Source organism: Suillus fuscotomentosus (assembly GCF_016647785.1).
Source record: "Suillus fuscotomentosus strain FC203 chromosome Unknown F5891scaffold_44, whole genome shotgun sequence".
Taxonomy (NCBI): Eukaryota; Fungi; Basidiomycota; class Agaricomycetes; order Boletales; family Suillaceae; genus Suillus; species Suillus fuscotomentosus.
Genome location: NW_024539556.1, coordinates 386114 through 403820, shown reverse-complemented (window position 1 = coordinate 403820; position 17707 = coordinate 386114). Strand labels below are relative to the sequence as shown.

Below are 17707 nucleotides of genomic sequence, written 5' to 3'. Positions count from 1 at the left end.
TTTTTGTCCGCCCAAGTCCGTTATAAAGTTCAATGCCCAATGGACATCACACATTGACCTCAGACATTGGATTTGGACTTTGGGCATTGAACTCGGGCATTGGACATTGACGGCGGACATTGGACATTGGATTTCGACATTGGACATTGACCTCGAACATTGGATTGGGACATTGGGCATTGAACTCGGACATTGGACATTGACCTCGGACATTATATTTGGACATTGGGCATTGAACTCGGACATTGGACATTGACCTTGGACATTGGATTTTGACATTGGGCATTGAACTCGGACATTGGACATTGACCTTGGACATCGCACATTGACCTCAGACATTGGATTTGAACATTGGGCATTGAACTAGGACATTGGACATTGAACTCAGACATTGGACATTGACCTTGGACATTGGATTGGGACATTGGGCATTGAACTCGGACATTGGACATTGACCTTGGACATTGAACATTGACCTTGGACATTGAACATTGACCTTGGACATTGAACATTGACATTGGGCATTGAACTCGGACATTGGACATTGACTTTGGACATCGCACATTGACCTCAGACATTGGATTTGGACATTGGGCATTGAACTAGGACATTGGACATTGAACTCAGACATTGGACATTGACCTTGGACATTGGATTTGGCCATTGGGCATTGAACTCGGACATTGGACATTGACCTTGGACATTGGATTTGGACATTGGGCATTGAACTAGGACATTGGACATTGAACTCAGACATTGGACATTGACCTTGGACATTGGATTTGGCCATTGGGCATTGAACTCGGACATTGGACATTGACCTTGGACATTGGATTTGGACATTGGGCATTGAACTAGGACATTGGACATTGAACTCAGACATTGGACATTGACCTTGGACATTGGATTTGGCCATTGGGCATTGAACTCGGACATTGGACATTGACCTTGGAAATTAGGCATTGCACTCAGACATTGGACATTTGACTTGGACATTGAAATCTGATTTGGAACATTGAACTGGGATATTGGACATTGGACATTGGGTATTGGACTCAGACATGAGACATTGGACTTGGACATTTGACACTGGACTCAGACATTGAATTTGGACATTGAACATTGAACATTGAACATTGAACATTGATATCAGACATTGCAAATTTGACCATTTATCATTCACACACCCTCTGTTCCTAATATTTATTTTAATTTTTCCTTATTTTGTATTGCACACAAACTGTGGAGATATCGGAAACCACATTCATGATTTGTTCTGTTCAATTTCTTTTTTCTTTTTCTTTTGTCTAAATATGAGACAAATGTAGACATTTGGCTTTCAATTTGTCCCCAGTATTGCCATTGATAAAGTAATATATTCATCATGACAGAAGGTCACAATCTTGTTTTCATTTTCTTTTCTGACAATGTTTGGAACAATTCAAATGGTTCTGTGGTCCTGATTTTGTCTGTGTTTTTCCATGAAACACATCATACAAAAAGTTTTGATTTCTCCATTCATTTTTTCTGATATACTTTTTCAAAAAAAATCATACACCATGTTGCTTCTAATTTGTATAGTATTTTGTTCTGTGACAAAGGTGAACATTATTCTAAAATTGTCACCTGATATATCATGAAGACATTGAAACCACAAAATTTTAATTTGTTTACAGTTTTCTCCGTTGGAAATTTACAAGAACATTATGATTTTGTTTCATCATTTTTAGGCAGATTACATGACAGATAAATTTTGACCTTTTCCTTCAACAAGTTTACAGTTTTTCCAGCGGAAAAGATAGATCCCGCACCCAGTGGTTCTTAATGCTCGTGTCCTGAACATCAACTGCAGGCAGAGCGCATGTGAAGAAGGACCTTCACGATTGGTGAAGCATAGACTGACACATACCATAGCTGAATCGATATGGAAGTGGCATATCATGATGTGCGACATGAGGAGAAATTGGGTTGAATTGTGCTACAGAATGCTACAGAGCACTATGTAGCACTTTGTAGTGAATTGCATCTCCCTGATCATGCATAACATAAACTTGCAAACATCTATGAGAAAACAAGGTGGCATAGCTGCGATCTCATATAACCTAACTGATTGTGTCAACAAGCCAAGAAGCTCGGAGCTCGACGGGCTCGTTCGTTCCATATTCAAGTGGCATGGAACCTCATGAGTGTGCATTGTCTACCTTCAGGAGTTGAGTGGGTGTGGCGGTCTGATGGTTGACCATACAGATGCCTCCATAAAAACGATTAGAGCAGGTTCATATACCCCGTCAGGACAGCACAACAAATACTACTTAGTAGCATCTAGCATAGTGGTGCTCATGGTCACAGTTGACTTGATCTATTGCTGTACCCTCAATGCCTGATGGTTTTACACTTGAATATCATCATCTGCAATGCTTAGTGCACTTGCCAAAACCTATTATCACAAGACACACTTGCATGATTTAGAAGATCTTCGAGTGTCTCCTCGGAATGTTTAGTTTTGCACTGGTATAAAGCTTAAAATAGAAACATTCGTTTTGCTCAATGTGTAATTTGATGGGGACTGAGTACTGAATAAAGAACGGGATCCAAAGCGGGCCAAACATCACGTCAATAGTACCCAATATCGATAATCATACCTCGCTTGTCATCGGTACCATGGCCACATCTTCAGAGCTTCTGTGTGCAAAAGTAGCCTCGAACACTCCAAGTCCCTGTCACGAGAACCACACATATGGATTAATGTGCATTCATAGAACCATACGCCGCAACATACATAATGGTTCCATGTAGAATTCCGCGTACTAGAATGGAAACACAAACTAGTGGGCCCATCTAGAAGGGCATCACCATACCCATTGCCATCCTCAACCCGAGAAACAACGTGTCTTGGAGTTACCTATTCAAAACCCCAAATCCAACGTTCAATCACAGCTGACTTGAATCAGAGTTTGAGAAGGCTCAATGCTGATGGCGATTCGCACATACCCCTTGAATCATAGTACAGAGCAGATCAAAGGAAGCCTCGGATGTTCGCTACGAACGTCCCAGGGAACAGAAGCTCAACATGTCACCGGGTGAAAATTTGAATACTATGTCTTTGGATGGCGACTTAATCAAAATTCGAGGGCATGGCCAATCAAGTGAATCGAGCGAACCGTGTATGTCTTCTTCCTATCTGCTGCGTGGATACCTGAAACAATTGCTATCAGGATCATTGACTAATGTGGAACATTGCGGCGACACGTCTTGGATGCATGAGTGCATTCGCTTAGATTGTCAAGCAAGGTACTTGCGATAATAGCCTCATGGTTTGGGCGTCTAGTGAGGGGGTGATGCTATGAAGCAGGTTTAAAACACCCCATCACACGCACCTCTGCAACTTCGAGCAAATCACCATCCCCCTCAACTGTGTTGCAGCTCCACTAAAATGGCAGTGCTCATCCCAAACATCACGCCCATTCGAGCATTTGAAGATCACGAAGATCGCGTGGTCGCAGTCGCGGTTTTCAAACCCCAATATGGCTCCGACGAACGCATGGTCACGGGCTCGTATGATGGAATGCTCCGTCTGTGGGACTTAAAAACAGGTGTAGTGTTGAAGAAGATGGAAGGGCATCGCAGTCGGGTGCGGGGATTGGCTATTTCACGAGATGGGAAATGGATAGCAAGCGGCGATGAGAGCGGAGAGCTTATCGTCTGGCATGGAGACACTGGGGAACTCGACCAAACGATCAATAAAGCCCATGATGGTTGTATATTTTCACTTGACTTTTCTTTGTATCCCAGTATGCTGGCTAGTGGATCATCTGACACTACCACAAAGCTATGGGATACATCAACGTGGCAGGTGCAACATACACTCAGTTGCAGTGGAATTGTCCGCTGCGTTCAGTATTCACCACAGCCGGGCTATAAGCGAGCACTTCTTGCAATTGCAACGGACTACAATGTCCAAATCTACCAGGATTACACCTCAAGCATCCCAAACCGTTACTACGGTTATAATTACACACCATCGCCTCCAGTTCCCACCACGTTGATGACGACGATCAGTGGAGGATTCAATTACTCACTCGTGTGGGCGCCAGATGGCAAACGGCTTTTCTCAGGGGCAAATGGGGTTAGTCCCACCATAGAAGAGTGGGATACATCGTCCTGGTGGCAAGTCAGTGATCCCTGGAAGGGCCATTTCAAGGATATCCATGCCATTTCTCTGAACTCTAATGGTACTCTCCTTGCCTCCGCATCTCATGACAACCGTGTCCGTCTCTGGCGACTCTCAGATAAACGAAACATTGCCATATTCAAGCACTCTGGGGAGGTAGACTGTGTCACTTTCTCTGCGGATGACAAGCGCATTCTCAGTGGAGGTATGGATAAAAAGATCTCAGAGTGGCCAACATCAGAGGATGCTTTGCCAGAGGATGGTTCAAAGGACGGCCTCATGAAAGAGCAGGCGACGCACCAGGTACATTTATTTTCATTTTCCCGTCCATTCGTCATCTCAGCGTCTTTTCTATACCAAGGCTCAAGCCTACTCTGATTTCAAGGCATGTTCCAACCCTTGACTCTTGTAACGCAATGCGAACATGATTTACGCAGGTCGTCGCTATGAACTCGACAGTCCGCAACGCATGCATTACTGGGGACTGGCCTACCGCTATCAAGGTGCTACATAGAGATATTTACACTGATGCAAACGATCATACTGCCTATGCCAATCGCGCATTTGTTATGGCACGAAAATGCGACTGGGACCAAGCACTTCAAGACGCAATTCAGGTGAGACGGACTGACCCATAATGACGTTCTTATAAAAGTTAACTTTGATGATGACATAGTCCATCAGCATTCAGCCATCGTTGGCAGGCCATATCTCCGAGGGCATTGCCCTCTGCGGAAAAAAGCAGATTCTGGCTGCGAGGATATCATTCGACCTCGCATCCATGTTCACAAACCGAGATCTAAAGACCGGTCACTTCCTTTTCTTGATCAAGGCAGGTAATATTTTTCCAACATACTCCGTACTTCATTGCGGTTTTTAGGCCATTGCGTTGTTCAATGCGAATGAACATCAAGAGGCAATAATTCGCATCCGAGAGCTAGCTGCGTGTCCCAGTGTCGATCCTGTTGCTTGTTGTGTCGTGGAAGTAAGCTTGATCACACCAGGTTCATGCATTGTCGTTGATTCTTGCCTGTCGTACGTCAGGCCTACCTACGCGTCCAACTGGGAAAAATTGCCTTGGACGGTGCGCGCTACAATGAAGCTCTTGAACATTTCACTGCCGCTGTCAATGCTAGTACTTTCTTTTTCAAATTGCCAATTCATTTGACGTACGATGAATTTGTTGTGGTACGCTGATATGACGCAACTGAAAATTATTTCGTGCTCACCTGCGTGTTTTCCGTAGCTATTTGGCTGGGACCTCAAGTCTTTGTGGCACACTGCGAACCAGCAACAGTGTTATGCACTCTTTCGAACAGGTAGTTATAGAGCAGCCCTCGAATCGTATCAGTCCATGATGGATAAGATCAATGAGGATATGAAGGCCGACTTACGTGCTTGGTTCGCTGGTAAGCGTTCGGTGGTGTCTCCCCGTCTACAATCATTAACTGTACTTCACTCAGCTCTGAAGTAAAATCGACACGCGCTCTATGCTTCCCATGAAGATGATGCGCTTGCAGCGAGCGGTTACTCATAGTTTGAAACAGACATCCCCGAGTAGTTTTCATTTGTACCTTGACGGTAGCTGTATTGCCTTGATGCTCGTCATAATATATTGGCTCGTTTAGATAAAAAGCTCGTTTGTTCTCCATCACGCACAAACCCATCTCGATGTAAATTGTACCACATTCTGGAATGGCATGTATTGCAGGGGGAATGAAATGGGCTTACTTTTGCTTGATAGTTGATGCTATCATTCTGAAGAAAGCCTATTCGGCGCTGCTCACTTCTCCACACGGTACCCGTCAGATTGGTTCACATCTCCAACATGGAGTTCTTCGACAGATCTCAGAACAAACATTTGAATCCTATCGTCGTTAGTATCAATAATCGTGAATTTGAACAGCTACCGCAGCTGGAATGCACATGAAGAAAGATTTACGAGTTGGTGAAGCATAGAGTAAAACATACCACAGATGGTTCGGTACGGAAGTGGCATATCATGATGTGCAACATGAGAGATTTGTGATTCGTCCATCACATAAACTTCTGCGAGATGACAAGGTGGCATGGCTGCGATTTCGTATAGTCTAACGTCTGCTGCATCGATAAACTAAGTAGCTCAGAGCTTGACGAGCTCGTTTCGTTACATGTTCAAATGGCATGAAAACTCATGAGCGTGCTTCGTATACATTGAGGAGTCGAGTGGAAGACCTGGAAGGGGATGAGTGGTTTTTAAAGGGACGGACTCTACAAGAGCTACTCTCCACACGGCATGAATTTCTATAAATGGGACAGGACGCTGCTCACTGACGACAAAACGACACACCTGTCTCCAAAATCACCAAGACTCTGATGAATGAACTCATAGGTCTCATTCCGGAACGCACATTCTGAGCGAACGCCTATCATGGATATCCCACATGTCGACTATTCGTAAGCAGGACATGGCTGATTCCTTGAGTGAGATTTTGACATCAGCCTCCGTCACATACGGAGAAAGCAGGAGCGTTCCGTCGATTACTCAGAGCAAGCAAAAATGCTACTGCAACCAGAGCTATGCATGTCAGATAGACTCGAGGGGAGACAAGCTATTTGTCACGACGAACCATGATCTGCGCCTGAAAATCATGTGGCGGGAATGTAAGTTGAGACTTCAACAAGAATGTGATTTGTATGTGGTGCCCTTGAACTCACTAGCTGCACTTTGATGATCTCAATAAAGGTGACTCGGAATCATGGGCCGCTGTTCGACTGAAGGGTTGTCTTTGGCATTTAGCATGGCGAAACCGGAAGGAGACAGGCCGGTTGATCTACCATCGGCACATGGTAGATATCTTGGAGATAATCGCGACGAAGCGGCATATCCAGGTCGAGTTGAACGAGCAATTCGGACAGCCAAATCGGCTGTCACGGTCACGAATCTGGATAGAGTCACGAGCCGCCAAAAGGGTTTTTGGCGGCAATGTATAGCCTGAGATAAGCATGAGAACATACTATCATAGACAATACCATGGACCCATCTAGAAGGCCATCGCCATACCCATCGCGATCCTCAACCACCGTAAATCCGAGAAACAACGTGCCTTGGAGTACCCTGAATCCAAAATAATACAACGTTCAATCACAGCTGACTTGAATCAGAGTTTGAAAAGGTTGATTATCTTCAATGCCATTGCTAATGGCGAATCGCACATACCCATGAATTATGATGCAGAGCAGATCAAAGGAAGCCTCGGATCTCCGCTACGAATGTTCCAGGGAACAGAAGCTCAACATGTCAGCGGGTGGAATACTATGTACGTCTTCGGGTGACAACTTAATTGAAATTCGAGGACATGGCCAATCAAGTAAATCAGGTGAACCGTGTATGTCGTCTTCCTATCTGCTGCGTAAACCCCTGAAACAATTACGACCAGGTTCGTTGACTGATGTGGAACATTGCGGCGACACCTTGGACGCGCGAGCCTATTTGTTTAGATTGACAAGCAAGGTGCTTATGATGACCGCCTCATGTTTTGGGCGTCCGGTGAGAGGGTAATGCTTTAAAGCAGGTTTGGAACACCCCATCACACGCGCCTCTGCAATTTCGAGCAAGACCTAGTATCCCCCAAACACACAAAGTCCACCTCAACCGTGCTGCAGCTTCATTAAAATGGCGGCGCTCATTCCAAACATCACACCCACTCGAGCATTTGAAGATCACGAGGATCGCGTGATAGCACTCGCAGTCTTCCCCAACCATGACGAACGCATGGTCACAGGTTCATATGACAGGATGCTTCGTCTGTGGGACTTGAAAACAGGTGTAGTGTTGAAGAAGATGGAGGGGCACCGCAGTCGGGTGCGGGCATTGGCTGTTTCACGAGATGGGAGATGGATAGCAAGTGGTGATGAGAGCGGAGATCTCATCGTCTGGCATGGATACACAGGGGAACTCAACCAAACAATCAATAAAGCCCACAACGGCTGGATATTTTCACTTGACTTTTCTTTGTATTCCAGCACGCTGGCTAGTGGATCATCTGACACTACCACGAAGCTATGGGATACATCAACGTGGCAGGTGAAGTATACACTCGATTGCGGTGGAACTGTCCGGTGCGTTCAGCATTCGCCACGGTCACACTATTCGTATGCACTTCTTGCGATTGCAACGGACCACAATATCCAAATCTACCAAAATCGCCCTTCAGACGGTTACTACAGTTACAATCGCACACCACAACTAGCATTTCCCACTCAGTTGCTGAAGACGATCAGTGGAGGATTCAACTACTCACTCGCGTGGACGCCAGATGGCAGACGGCTTTTCTCGGGGGGTAATGGGACTGATCCCACCATACGAGAGTGGGATAGTACTACATCGTCCTGGCAGCAGGTCGGTGATCCCTGGAAGGGCCACTTCAAGGATATCCATACCATTTCTGTGGACCCTAGCGGCACTCTTCTTGCCTCCGCATCTCATGACAACCGTGTCCGCCTCTGGCGACTCTCGGATCGACGAAACATTGCCATATTCAAGCACTCTGGGGAAGTGAACTGCGTCACGTTCTCTGCGAATGGCAAGCATGTCCTCAGTGGAGGTGTGGACAAAAAGATCTCAGAGTGGCCAACATCCGAGGATGCTTTGTCAGAGGATGGTTCAAATGATGGCCTCATAAAGGAGCAGGTGACGCACCAGGTACGTTTGTTTTCATTTTCCCGCCCATTCATCATCTAAACGTCTTTGTCATGCCAAGGCTCAAGCCTACCCTGATTTCAAGGCATGTTCCAGCCTTTGACTCTTGTAGCGCAACATGAACATGATTTGCACAGGTCCTCGCTATGAACTCGACAGTTCGCAACGCATGCATAACTGGGGACTGGCCTACTGCCGAAAGGGTGCTAAATTCAGATATTTACAATAACACCAACGATCACACCGCCTATGCCAATCGTGCATTTGTTATGGCGCGGAAGTGCAGCTGGGACCAAGCACTCCAAGACGCAATTCAGGTAAGACTGACTGACCCACCATGACTTCCTTACACAAGTTAAATTTGATGATGGCATAGTCCGTCAGTATTCAGCCATCGTTGGCAGGCCATATCTCCGAGGGCATTGCCCTCTGCGGCAAAAAGCAGGTTCTGGCCGCGAGAATATCATTTGATCTCGCATCCATGTTCACGAACCGAGATTTAAAGACCGACCACTTCCTTTTCTTCATGAAGGCAGGTATTATTTTTCTCACATACTCCGTGTTTCATTGCGATTTCTAGACCATTGCGTTGTTCAATGCAAATGAACATCAAGAGGCAATTCTTCGCATCCGAGAGCTAGATGCGTGTCCCGGTGTCGATCCTGTTGCTTGTTGTGTCGTGGAAGTATGCTTGATCACACCAGGTTCAAGTGTTGATATTGATTCCTGCTCTTCGTACATCAGGCCTACCTGCGCGTCCAACTGGGAAATATTGCCTTGGACGGCATGTGCTATCACGAAGCTGTTGAACACTTCACTGCCGCTGCCAATGCCAGCACTTTCTTTTACAAATCGCCAATTCATTTGACGTACGATGAACTTGTCGTGGTATGCTGATATGACGCAATTGTAAATTATTTGGTGCTCAACTGTGTGTTTTCCACAGCTATTTGGCTGGGACCTCAAGTCCTTGTGGCAAACTGCGAACCAGCAACAGTGTTATGCACTCTTTCGAGCAGGTAGTTTTGGAACAGCCATCGAATCGTATCGGTCTATCATGGATAAGGTTGATGAGGATATAAAGGCCGACTTACGTGCTTGGTTCGCTGGTAAGCGTTCGGTGGTGTCTCCCCGTCTACAATCATTAACTGTACTTCACTCAGCTCTGAAGTAAATCAAAACGCGCTCTATGCTTCTCATGAGGATGATACGCTTGCAGCGAGTGGTCACTCATATAGTTCGAGACATGGATCCTCGAGTAGTTTTCATTTGTACCTTGACGGTAGCTGTATGGCCTTGCTACTGGTGTCCTAATGTATTGCCTCGCTTGAACATCTTTATCCCGTGTTTTCAAGTAGCTTTACTTTCACTTGAAAACACTTCTCAACATCGCCCCGCGCATCTGTCTTGATGTTTCAGGCTGTAAGCTAAGCGCGATAATCATATATGTATTTCAACTTGTTGTAAATATTCCATGAAAAACATTAATGTCCAACGATCTTCTTCCTGCACTCCGCCTATCCCAAAACGCTGTCCTAAGCCTTCGATGCAAATCGTATCACATTCCGAAATGGCATGTATCGCAGGGGGAATGAAATGGGCTTACTTTTACTTGATAGTCGATGCTATCGTTCTGAAGAAAGCTTATTCGGCGCGGCGCACTTCTCCACACAGTACCCGTCAGAATGTTTCATATCTCCAACACGAAGTTCTTCGACAGATCTCAGAACAAATTCTGAGCGAACGCCTATCATGGAACAGGTCAAATATTCGTAAGCAGGACATAGTGGCGCGGGAAGGTGATTTGTATGTGGTATCGAAATTATTGTTCGCTCCGAGAGGCAGCCAGACTGTTCGATTGTAGGGTTGCCTTTCGCATTTGGGATGACAAGATCCTAAAGATACAGGTCGTAAACTACATTTTGATCTACCACCGGCACATGGTGGATGTCTTGGAGACAATCGCGACAAGGCGACTTATCCGAGTCGAGTTGAACGAGCACTCAGCAAATCGGTGGAATCTGGATGAAACAAACAAGAGGTCACGCGTCACGAGCAGCCAAGGCCCAAAAGAAGGAGCGGGATTTTGGCGCCTACGTAGATATATAAGCCTGAGAACGTACCACTAGGACATAGCTACTAGGAAAACTGGTGGGCCCATCTAGAAGGTCATCGCCATACTCATTGCCATCCTCAAGCCGAGAAACAACGTGTCTAAGTCGCTTGACCAGCCGAAATCTATCCCAAAGCTGATTTTATTTTCGAAACGCGAAACGTCCAGATCAACTTCCAAATCGGCCTCCGAAATCAACTTTGAACTCCCCTGATAATCACAGCTAACTTCAATCAACAATTGATTATCTTCATGCTAATGCCAGCGAATCGCATTATCGCACATACCCATGAATCCTGATGTTAGCAACCAGAGCAGATAAAAGGAAGCCTCGGATCTCCGCTACGAACGTTCCAGGGAACAGAAGCTCAACGTGTCATCAAGTAGAATACTACGTCTTTGGGTGACGACTTAATCAAAATTCGAGGGCATGGCCAATCAAGTGAATTGGGTGAATCGTGTATGTCGTTTTCTGAGCTGCCGCGGGAATACCTGAAACAATTACGATCAGGAGGCTCGCTGACTGATGTGAAAAATCGCGGCGACACGACTTGAACACATGAGCCCATTCAGTTACATTGTCAAGCAAGGTACTCGTGATAACAACCTGGTGTTTTGGGTTCCTAGTGGGAGGGTAATGCTATAAAGCAAGTTCAAAACACCCCATCACGCGCACCCTCACAACACGCCATCCCCCCACACGCACCAAGTCCTCCTCGACTGTACTGCAGCTTCACTAAAATGGCGGCGCTCATTCCAAACATCACACCTATTCGAGCATTTGAAGATCATGGGGATCGTGTGGTCGCAATCGCGGTTTTCAAACCCCAATATAGCTACGATGAGCGCATGGTCACAGGCTCGTATGACGGGATGCTTCGTCTGTGGGATTTGAAAACAGGTGTAATGTTGAAGAAGATGGAGGGGCATCGCAGTCGAGTGCGGGCATTGGCTGTTTCACGAGATGGGAGATGGATAGCAAGCGGCGATGAGAGCGGAGAGCTCATCATCTGGCATGCAGATACTGGGGAACTCAACCAAACAATCAATAAAACCCACGACGGCTGGATATTATCACTTGATTTTTCTTCTGATCTCAGGATGCTGGCCAGTGGATCATCTGACACCACCACGAATCTATGGGATACATCAACGTGGCAGGTGCAACATACACTCAGTTGCAGTGGAATTGTCCGCTGCGTTCAGTATTCACCACAGCCGGGCTGTAACCGAGCACTTCTTGCAATTGCAACGGACCACAATCTCCGAATCTACTACTACTATTGCCCTTCAAACAGTTACGGTTACGGTTACAATCACAATCACACACCACCACCACCATTTCCCACTCAGTTGATGACAGCGATCAGTGGAGGATTTAACTACTCACTCGCGTGGACGCCAGATGGCACACGGCTTCTCTCGGGGGGCAATGGGGCGGATCCCACCATACGAGAATGGGATGCATCGACTTGGCAGCAGGTTGGTGATCCCTGGAAGGGCCATTTCAAGGATATCCATACTATTTCTGTGGACTCCAGCGGTACTCTCCTTGCCTCCGCATCTCATGACAACCGTGTCCGCCTCTGGCGACTCTCAGATCGACGAAACGTCGCCATATTCAAGCACTCTGGGGAGGTGGACTGTGTCACATTCTCTGCGAATGGCAACCACGTCCTCAGTGGAGGTGTAGATAAAAAGATCTCAGAGTGGCCAACATCCGAGGATGCTTTGCCAGAGGATGATTCAAAGGACGGCCTCGTGAAGGAGCAGGCTATGCATCAGGTACGTTTGTTTTCATTTTCCTGCCCATTCATCATTTAGGTGTCTTTTTTTAGGCCAATGCTCAAGCCTACTCTGATTTCAAGGCATGTTCCAACCCTTGACTCTCATAACGCAATGCGAACATGATTTACGCAGGTCCTCGCTATGAACTCGACAGTCCGCAACGCATGCATAGCTGGGGACTGGCCTACCGCTGAAAGGGTGCTAAATCTAGACATTTACACTGACGTCAACAATTACATCGCCTATGCCAATCGCGCATTTGTTATGGCGCGAAAGTGCTACTGGGACCGAGCACTTCAAGACGCAATTCAGGTGAGACGGACTGACCCATAATGACATTCTTATAAAAGTTAACTTTGATGATGACATAGTCCATCAGCATTCAGCCATCGTTGGCAGGCCATATCTCCAGGGGCATTGCCCTCTGCGGAAAAAAGCAGGTTCTGGCTGCGAGGATATCATTTGACCTCGCATCCATGTTCACGAACCGAGATCTAAAGACCGATCACTTCCTTTTCTTGATCAAGGCAGGTATTATTTTCCTCACTTACTCCGTGCTTCATTGCGATTTTTAGACCATTGCGTTGTTCAATGCAAATGAACACCAAGAGGCAATGCTTCGCATCCGAGAGTTAGCTGCATGTCCCCATGTCAATCCTGTTGCTTGTCATATCGTGGAAGTGAGTACCCGTTTGATCACATCAGGTCCATGTCTTGTCATTGATTCTTACCCTTCGTACACCAGGCCTACCTACGCGTCCAACTAGGAAACATTGCCTTGGAGGGCGCGCGCCACAGCGAAGCTGTTGAACACTTCACTGCTGCTGTCAACGCTAGTACTTTCTTTTACAAATTGCCGATTCATTTGATGTACGATGAATTTATCGTGGTACGCTGATATGACACAACCGAAAACTCTTTCGTGCTTAACTGTGTGTTTTCCACAGCTTTTTGGTTGGGACCTCAAGTCCCTGTGGCAAACTGCGAACCAGCAACAGTGTTGTGCATTCTTTCGAGCAGGTAGTTTTGGAACAGCCATCGAATCGTATCAGTCTATCATGGATAAGGTTGATGAGGATACGAAGGCCGACTTACGTGCTTGGTTCGCTGGTAAGTGTTCGGTAGTGTCTCTCGTCTCTCATAATCATCAACTACACTTCACCCAGCTCTCAAGTCAGATTGAAAGGCGCTCTATGCTTCCCATAGAGATGGTGTACTCGCAGCGAGCGGTCGCTCCTATTGTTTGAAACAGTTTCATTTGTACCTTGACGGTGGCTGTATTGTTCAAATAGTTCTTAGTGCTCGTGTCCTGAACAGCAGCAGCAGCCGGAGCGCATGTGAAGGACCTTCACGAGTAGGTAATAGATGGTTCTATACGGAAGTGGCGTATCACAATATGCGTCATATGAGGTGATTCGTGCATAACATAAACTCGCAAACTTCTACGAGAAAATAAGGTGGCATAGCTGCGATTTCCTATAACCTAACAGTTCAAACTAAGTAACTCGGAGCCTGACGAGCTCGTTTGTCCCATGTTCAATTGGCATAGAAACTCACAAGCGTGCATCATCTACCTTCAGGAGTCGCTGGAAAGAGATGGATGGACTCTACAAGAGCTACTCCCCCCACGGCATGAAATTCTCTAAATGGGACAGGACGCTGCTCAACGACAAAAACGGCGATGAATCGTGATCTCTGTCTCCAAAATCACCAGGACTCTGACGAATGAATTCATAGGTCTCATTCCGGAACGCAATCTGAGAACGCCTATCATGGACATCCCACAGATCAACTATTCGTAAGCAGGACATGGCTGATTCCTCGAGTGGGATTTTGACATTAGCCTCCGTCACATACGGAGAAAGCAGGAGCGTTCCATCGATTACTCAGAGCGAGCCAAAATGCTATCGCAATCAGAGCTATGGATGTCAGATAGACTCGAGGGGAGACAAGCCATTCGTCACGACGAACCATGATCTGCGCTTGAAGATTATGGGCGTGATATGAAGGTGATTTGAGACCTCAAAAGCATCTTCACAGAAGGATGTGATTTGTATGTGTTGCCCTTGGACTCACCAGTACTCCGATGATCTCAAAAAGGTGACTTCGAATCATGAGTCGCTGTTCGATTGTAGGGTTGTCTTTGCCATTTTGGATGGTGAAACTGGAGGGATACAGGTCGTAAACTGCGTTTTCATCTACCATCGGCACACAGTGAATGTCTTGGAGAAGATCGCGACGAAGCGACTTATCCGAGTCGAGTCGAACGAGTAATGACAGCCGAATCGCCTGTGGACGAAGCAAATAAGAGGTCACGACCAGCCAAGAGAAGCGGGTTTTTAGCGGCTATAAAAATAAGAATTGTGGAGCGAACGGAAATAAGAATGACAGAAGTCTATCAAAAAACGGAGATACGGGAATATAGTTAGCACAGTCTGTGATCCAAATATCAATTCATGGATGACGGTCCATACAAGGGCAAGCTTTTTATTCATTCATTCGTCAAGTCTGGGATCTACAACGGTTGAGAAGAATGATGAAATTCAGCAGTACAAGGGGACCAAAAATGACACGCTATCCTACCCACACTATGCACCGGTTCCAGCGGATCTCCACCATCGTACATGTCCATCCTGCCCACCAGTAATGAATGCACCCGCGGTGCCAGAAGCGGGTGGTTTTGGGGACCAGGCAATGCTCCATACTTCGCCACTTTCTTGGAGCGTTGAGACTACCGCACGTGCCGATAAGTCCCAGACCTTGATCGTTTTGTCAGCGGACCTGGTGGACAAGAATTACTAAAATTATTTTCTGGTAGAACGTGATATACCCTGATGCAGCTAGACGTCCATCTGGCGATATGCTGGTGCTGAGCACCCAGGAGGAGTGGCCCGTGAGTGTGGCTACTGCTCCAGAACCCGGTTTCCCGGATGGAGTCGACCGTACATCGTGAAGAATAAGGCGTTTGTCGTCAGAGGCTGTCAGTAACAACTGGACACCGTTCACTTAGGCTACTTTCACTCGATAAAATTGAAGAAACGAACCTGACCGTCGGATGACCATGCCAACGATCGCACACACATGGCATGCGAAGAATAGGTTGATGTTAAAGCTTGTGATTCCAAGTCAAATATGAAGACTTGGCCAGCTTCGTTTGACAATGCCACTCGAGTACCATCTGGACTCTAATCATCAGAAGTGATTCGTTAGTTATTGTGGGCGTTCTGGGTGTTTTGGAATTCGGGGCATTGCTATATTTAAATAAAATAAACTCACATGTACACAATCCATACCGTGTCTACTCCTACCACTTGTCAAGACTGCTTGTCGTGTTCCGAAAGAGTCAGGGTTCGCAGAGTAGATATTCACGTTTCCAGAGCTGCTGGTGCCCGCATATGTCGTTCCATTCGGATTGAGTGACACTGACCAGGCTAGGCACATGCAACATCATGAGAAATCATGCTTTCTTAGAGTCCGTACTACAACTCACAAGGCTCAGCGCCTTGCACTGTAGAACGGTCGTAGCTTTCATGACGCCCAACCACGGTATCAGCCTGGAGATCCCAAAGCCATGTTGTACCATCGAGACCATTGTACAACGCGAACTTTCCGTCAGGTGAGACAGATAGAGAAACTATGGCAAGATTGTGTGGCGGACGCGACATCGACACCTGTCCAGAGGTGGAATCCCACTGCTTCACCGTGCCGTCTGCGGATGCGGACACGGCCGTATTATTGGCTGTCCATGCTACAGCCCAGATCTCGTCACTGTGCGCTGTAAACGATAAGTTTAATGGAGCCTGCTTAAAAGTTGTAACACTCTGGCGCGTACGTTCTTTGCACTCAAGCGCGTTAACGAATGCGAGACTCTAGCAAATTTTATAATCTAACTGCTATGCATCAGAGAATGCGAACAAACCATATCTGACCGCGTTTGTGGTGGATGATTAGGAACAGTGTAAGGCCAACCTCGACCACAGGAAGATGAAATGGGATCACGGCTCTTTCCGAGCGGACTTAAAACACACACAAAACCTTGTTAATGGCCGAAACCTTATTTTTCCTCACATCAACGAGAGCGGACGAAGACATCGCAAATTCTGTAAACTAATCACAAAAGTATGTTTGTCTATAATAACGCCCAGTCATATATCTGATCGTAAAACAAAGGATGTCTGACGCTGGAGATGAAATTCAAGTCGACGCCGCGGCCGCTGAGGTCGAGGTCACTACTGAGGCTCCGAAGGGAAAAATGTCCGTGGAGGACGCTCTTCAGGTATGTAGAACTTGAGTTTTTCGGCCAGGTTTTATCCATTATTAACTTTGATCGCGTAGCAAGTCCTGAAGAACGCCCTTGTTCGTGACGGTCTCGCTCGTGGTCTCCGCGAGTGCGCCAAGGCATTGGACAAGCGCCAGGCCCACCTCTGTGTGCTTGTGGAGACCTGTACAGAGGCCGAGTACATCAAACTTATCGAAGCACTCTGTGCAGAGCACAAAATCAACCTGATCAAGGTCGGAGACGGCAAGATTCTGGGCACATGGGCAGGTCTTTGCAAGATTGACAAGGAAGGCAACCCCCGCAAGGTCGTGGGCTGCTCTTGCGTCGTTGTCAAAGACTATGGTGTAGAGAGCGAGGGTCTCAATGTACTCCTTGAATACTTCAAGAACCGGTAGGGTGAGTGCCATTCCAATTTTCATATCACGATGACAAGACAGACTCCCTCAACGGAGAATCCGTTCAATGAGGAAACAGTCTAACCGGAATCATTATATTGTCTGATCCTTATTCATGTTTTCGCGTGAAACCTCATCATTGACTGACATCTCTCTACACTACAGATTCTTTCGTACCCTTGTACATCGTTCTCGTACATCTGCGAATAAATGATCTCCTTTGTACCTTGCGTGTTTGATGGCCGACTGTTCCTAAGTATCATTCAACTTCTGTGACTGG

General features: G+C 46.5%; 3 protein-coding genes across 3 annotated transcripts; 2 read left to right on the top strand and 1 right to left on the bottom strand.

Annotated features, from left to right (window-relative positions):
- Positions 1-6594: 6594 nt before the first annotated feature.
- F5891DRAFT_982477 (uncharacterized protein) lies at positions 6595-7486 on the top strand (the record flags this gene model as incomplete). The annotated part of the gene is made up of 3 exons (XM_041377213.1): positions 6595-6814; positions 6897-7138; positions 7199-7486. 3 exons carry the CDS (start codon positions 6595-6597, stop codon positions 7484-7486), a joined length of 750 nt encoding a protein of 249 aa, XP_041223335.1.
- A 7625-nt stretch (positions 7487-15111) lies between these two features.
- Positions 15112-16747, bottom strand: F5891DRAFT_1047376 (WD40-repeat-containing domain protein). The gene is made up of 7 exons (XM_041362353.1): positions 16673-16747; positions 16586-16622; positions 16244-16528; positions 16030-16184; positions 15798-15938; positions 15584-15744; positions 15112-15534 (listed from the first exon to the last, which is right to left on the bottom strand). The coding sequence occupies exons 1-7, from the start codon at positions 16673-16675 to the stop codon at positions 15342-15344; spliced, it is 975 nt and encodes a 324-aa protein (XP_041223334.1). The 5' UTR covers positions 16676-16747; the 3' UTR covers positions 15112-15341.
- A 73-nt stretch (positions 16748-16820) lies between these two features.
- F5891DRAFT_1047373 (50S ribosomal protein L30e-like protein) lies at positions 16821-17659 on the top strand. Its single transcript, XM_041362352.1, has 3 exons — positions 16821-16872; positions 16924-17029; positions 17089-17659. The coding sequence occupies exons 2-3, from the start codon at positions 16925-16927 to the stop codon at positions 17425-17427; spliced, it is 444 nt and encodes a 147-aa protein (XP_041223333.1). The 5' UTR covers positions 16821-16872; position 16924; the 3' UTR covers positions 17428-17659.
- The last annotated feature ends 48 nt before the right edge of the window (positions 17660-17707 follow it).

Coding starts and splice junctions, on each gene's coding strand:
- F5891DRAFT_1047376 (XM_041362353.1), bottom strand. Junction 16,529..16,585: donor CGCGCTTGAGTGCAAAGAAC/GTACGCGCCAGA, acceptor TATCGTTTACAG/CGCACAGTGACGAGATCTGG. Junction 15,939..16,029: donor ACGGTATGGATTGTGTACAT/GTGAGTTTATTT, acceptor TCTGATGATTAG/AGTCCAGATGGTACTCGAGT.
- F5891DRAFT_1047373 (XM_041362352.1), top strand. CDS start 16,925: ATGTCTGACGCTGGAGATGAAATTCAAGTCGACGCCGCGGCCGCTGAG. Junction 17,030..17,088: donor CCGTGGAGGACGCTCTTCAG/GTATGTAGAACT, acceptor TTGATCGCGTAG/CAAGTCCTGAAGAACGCCCT.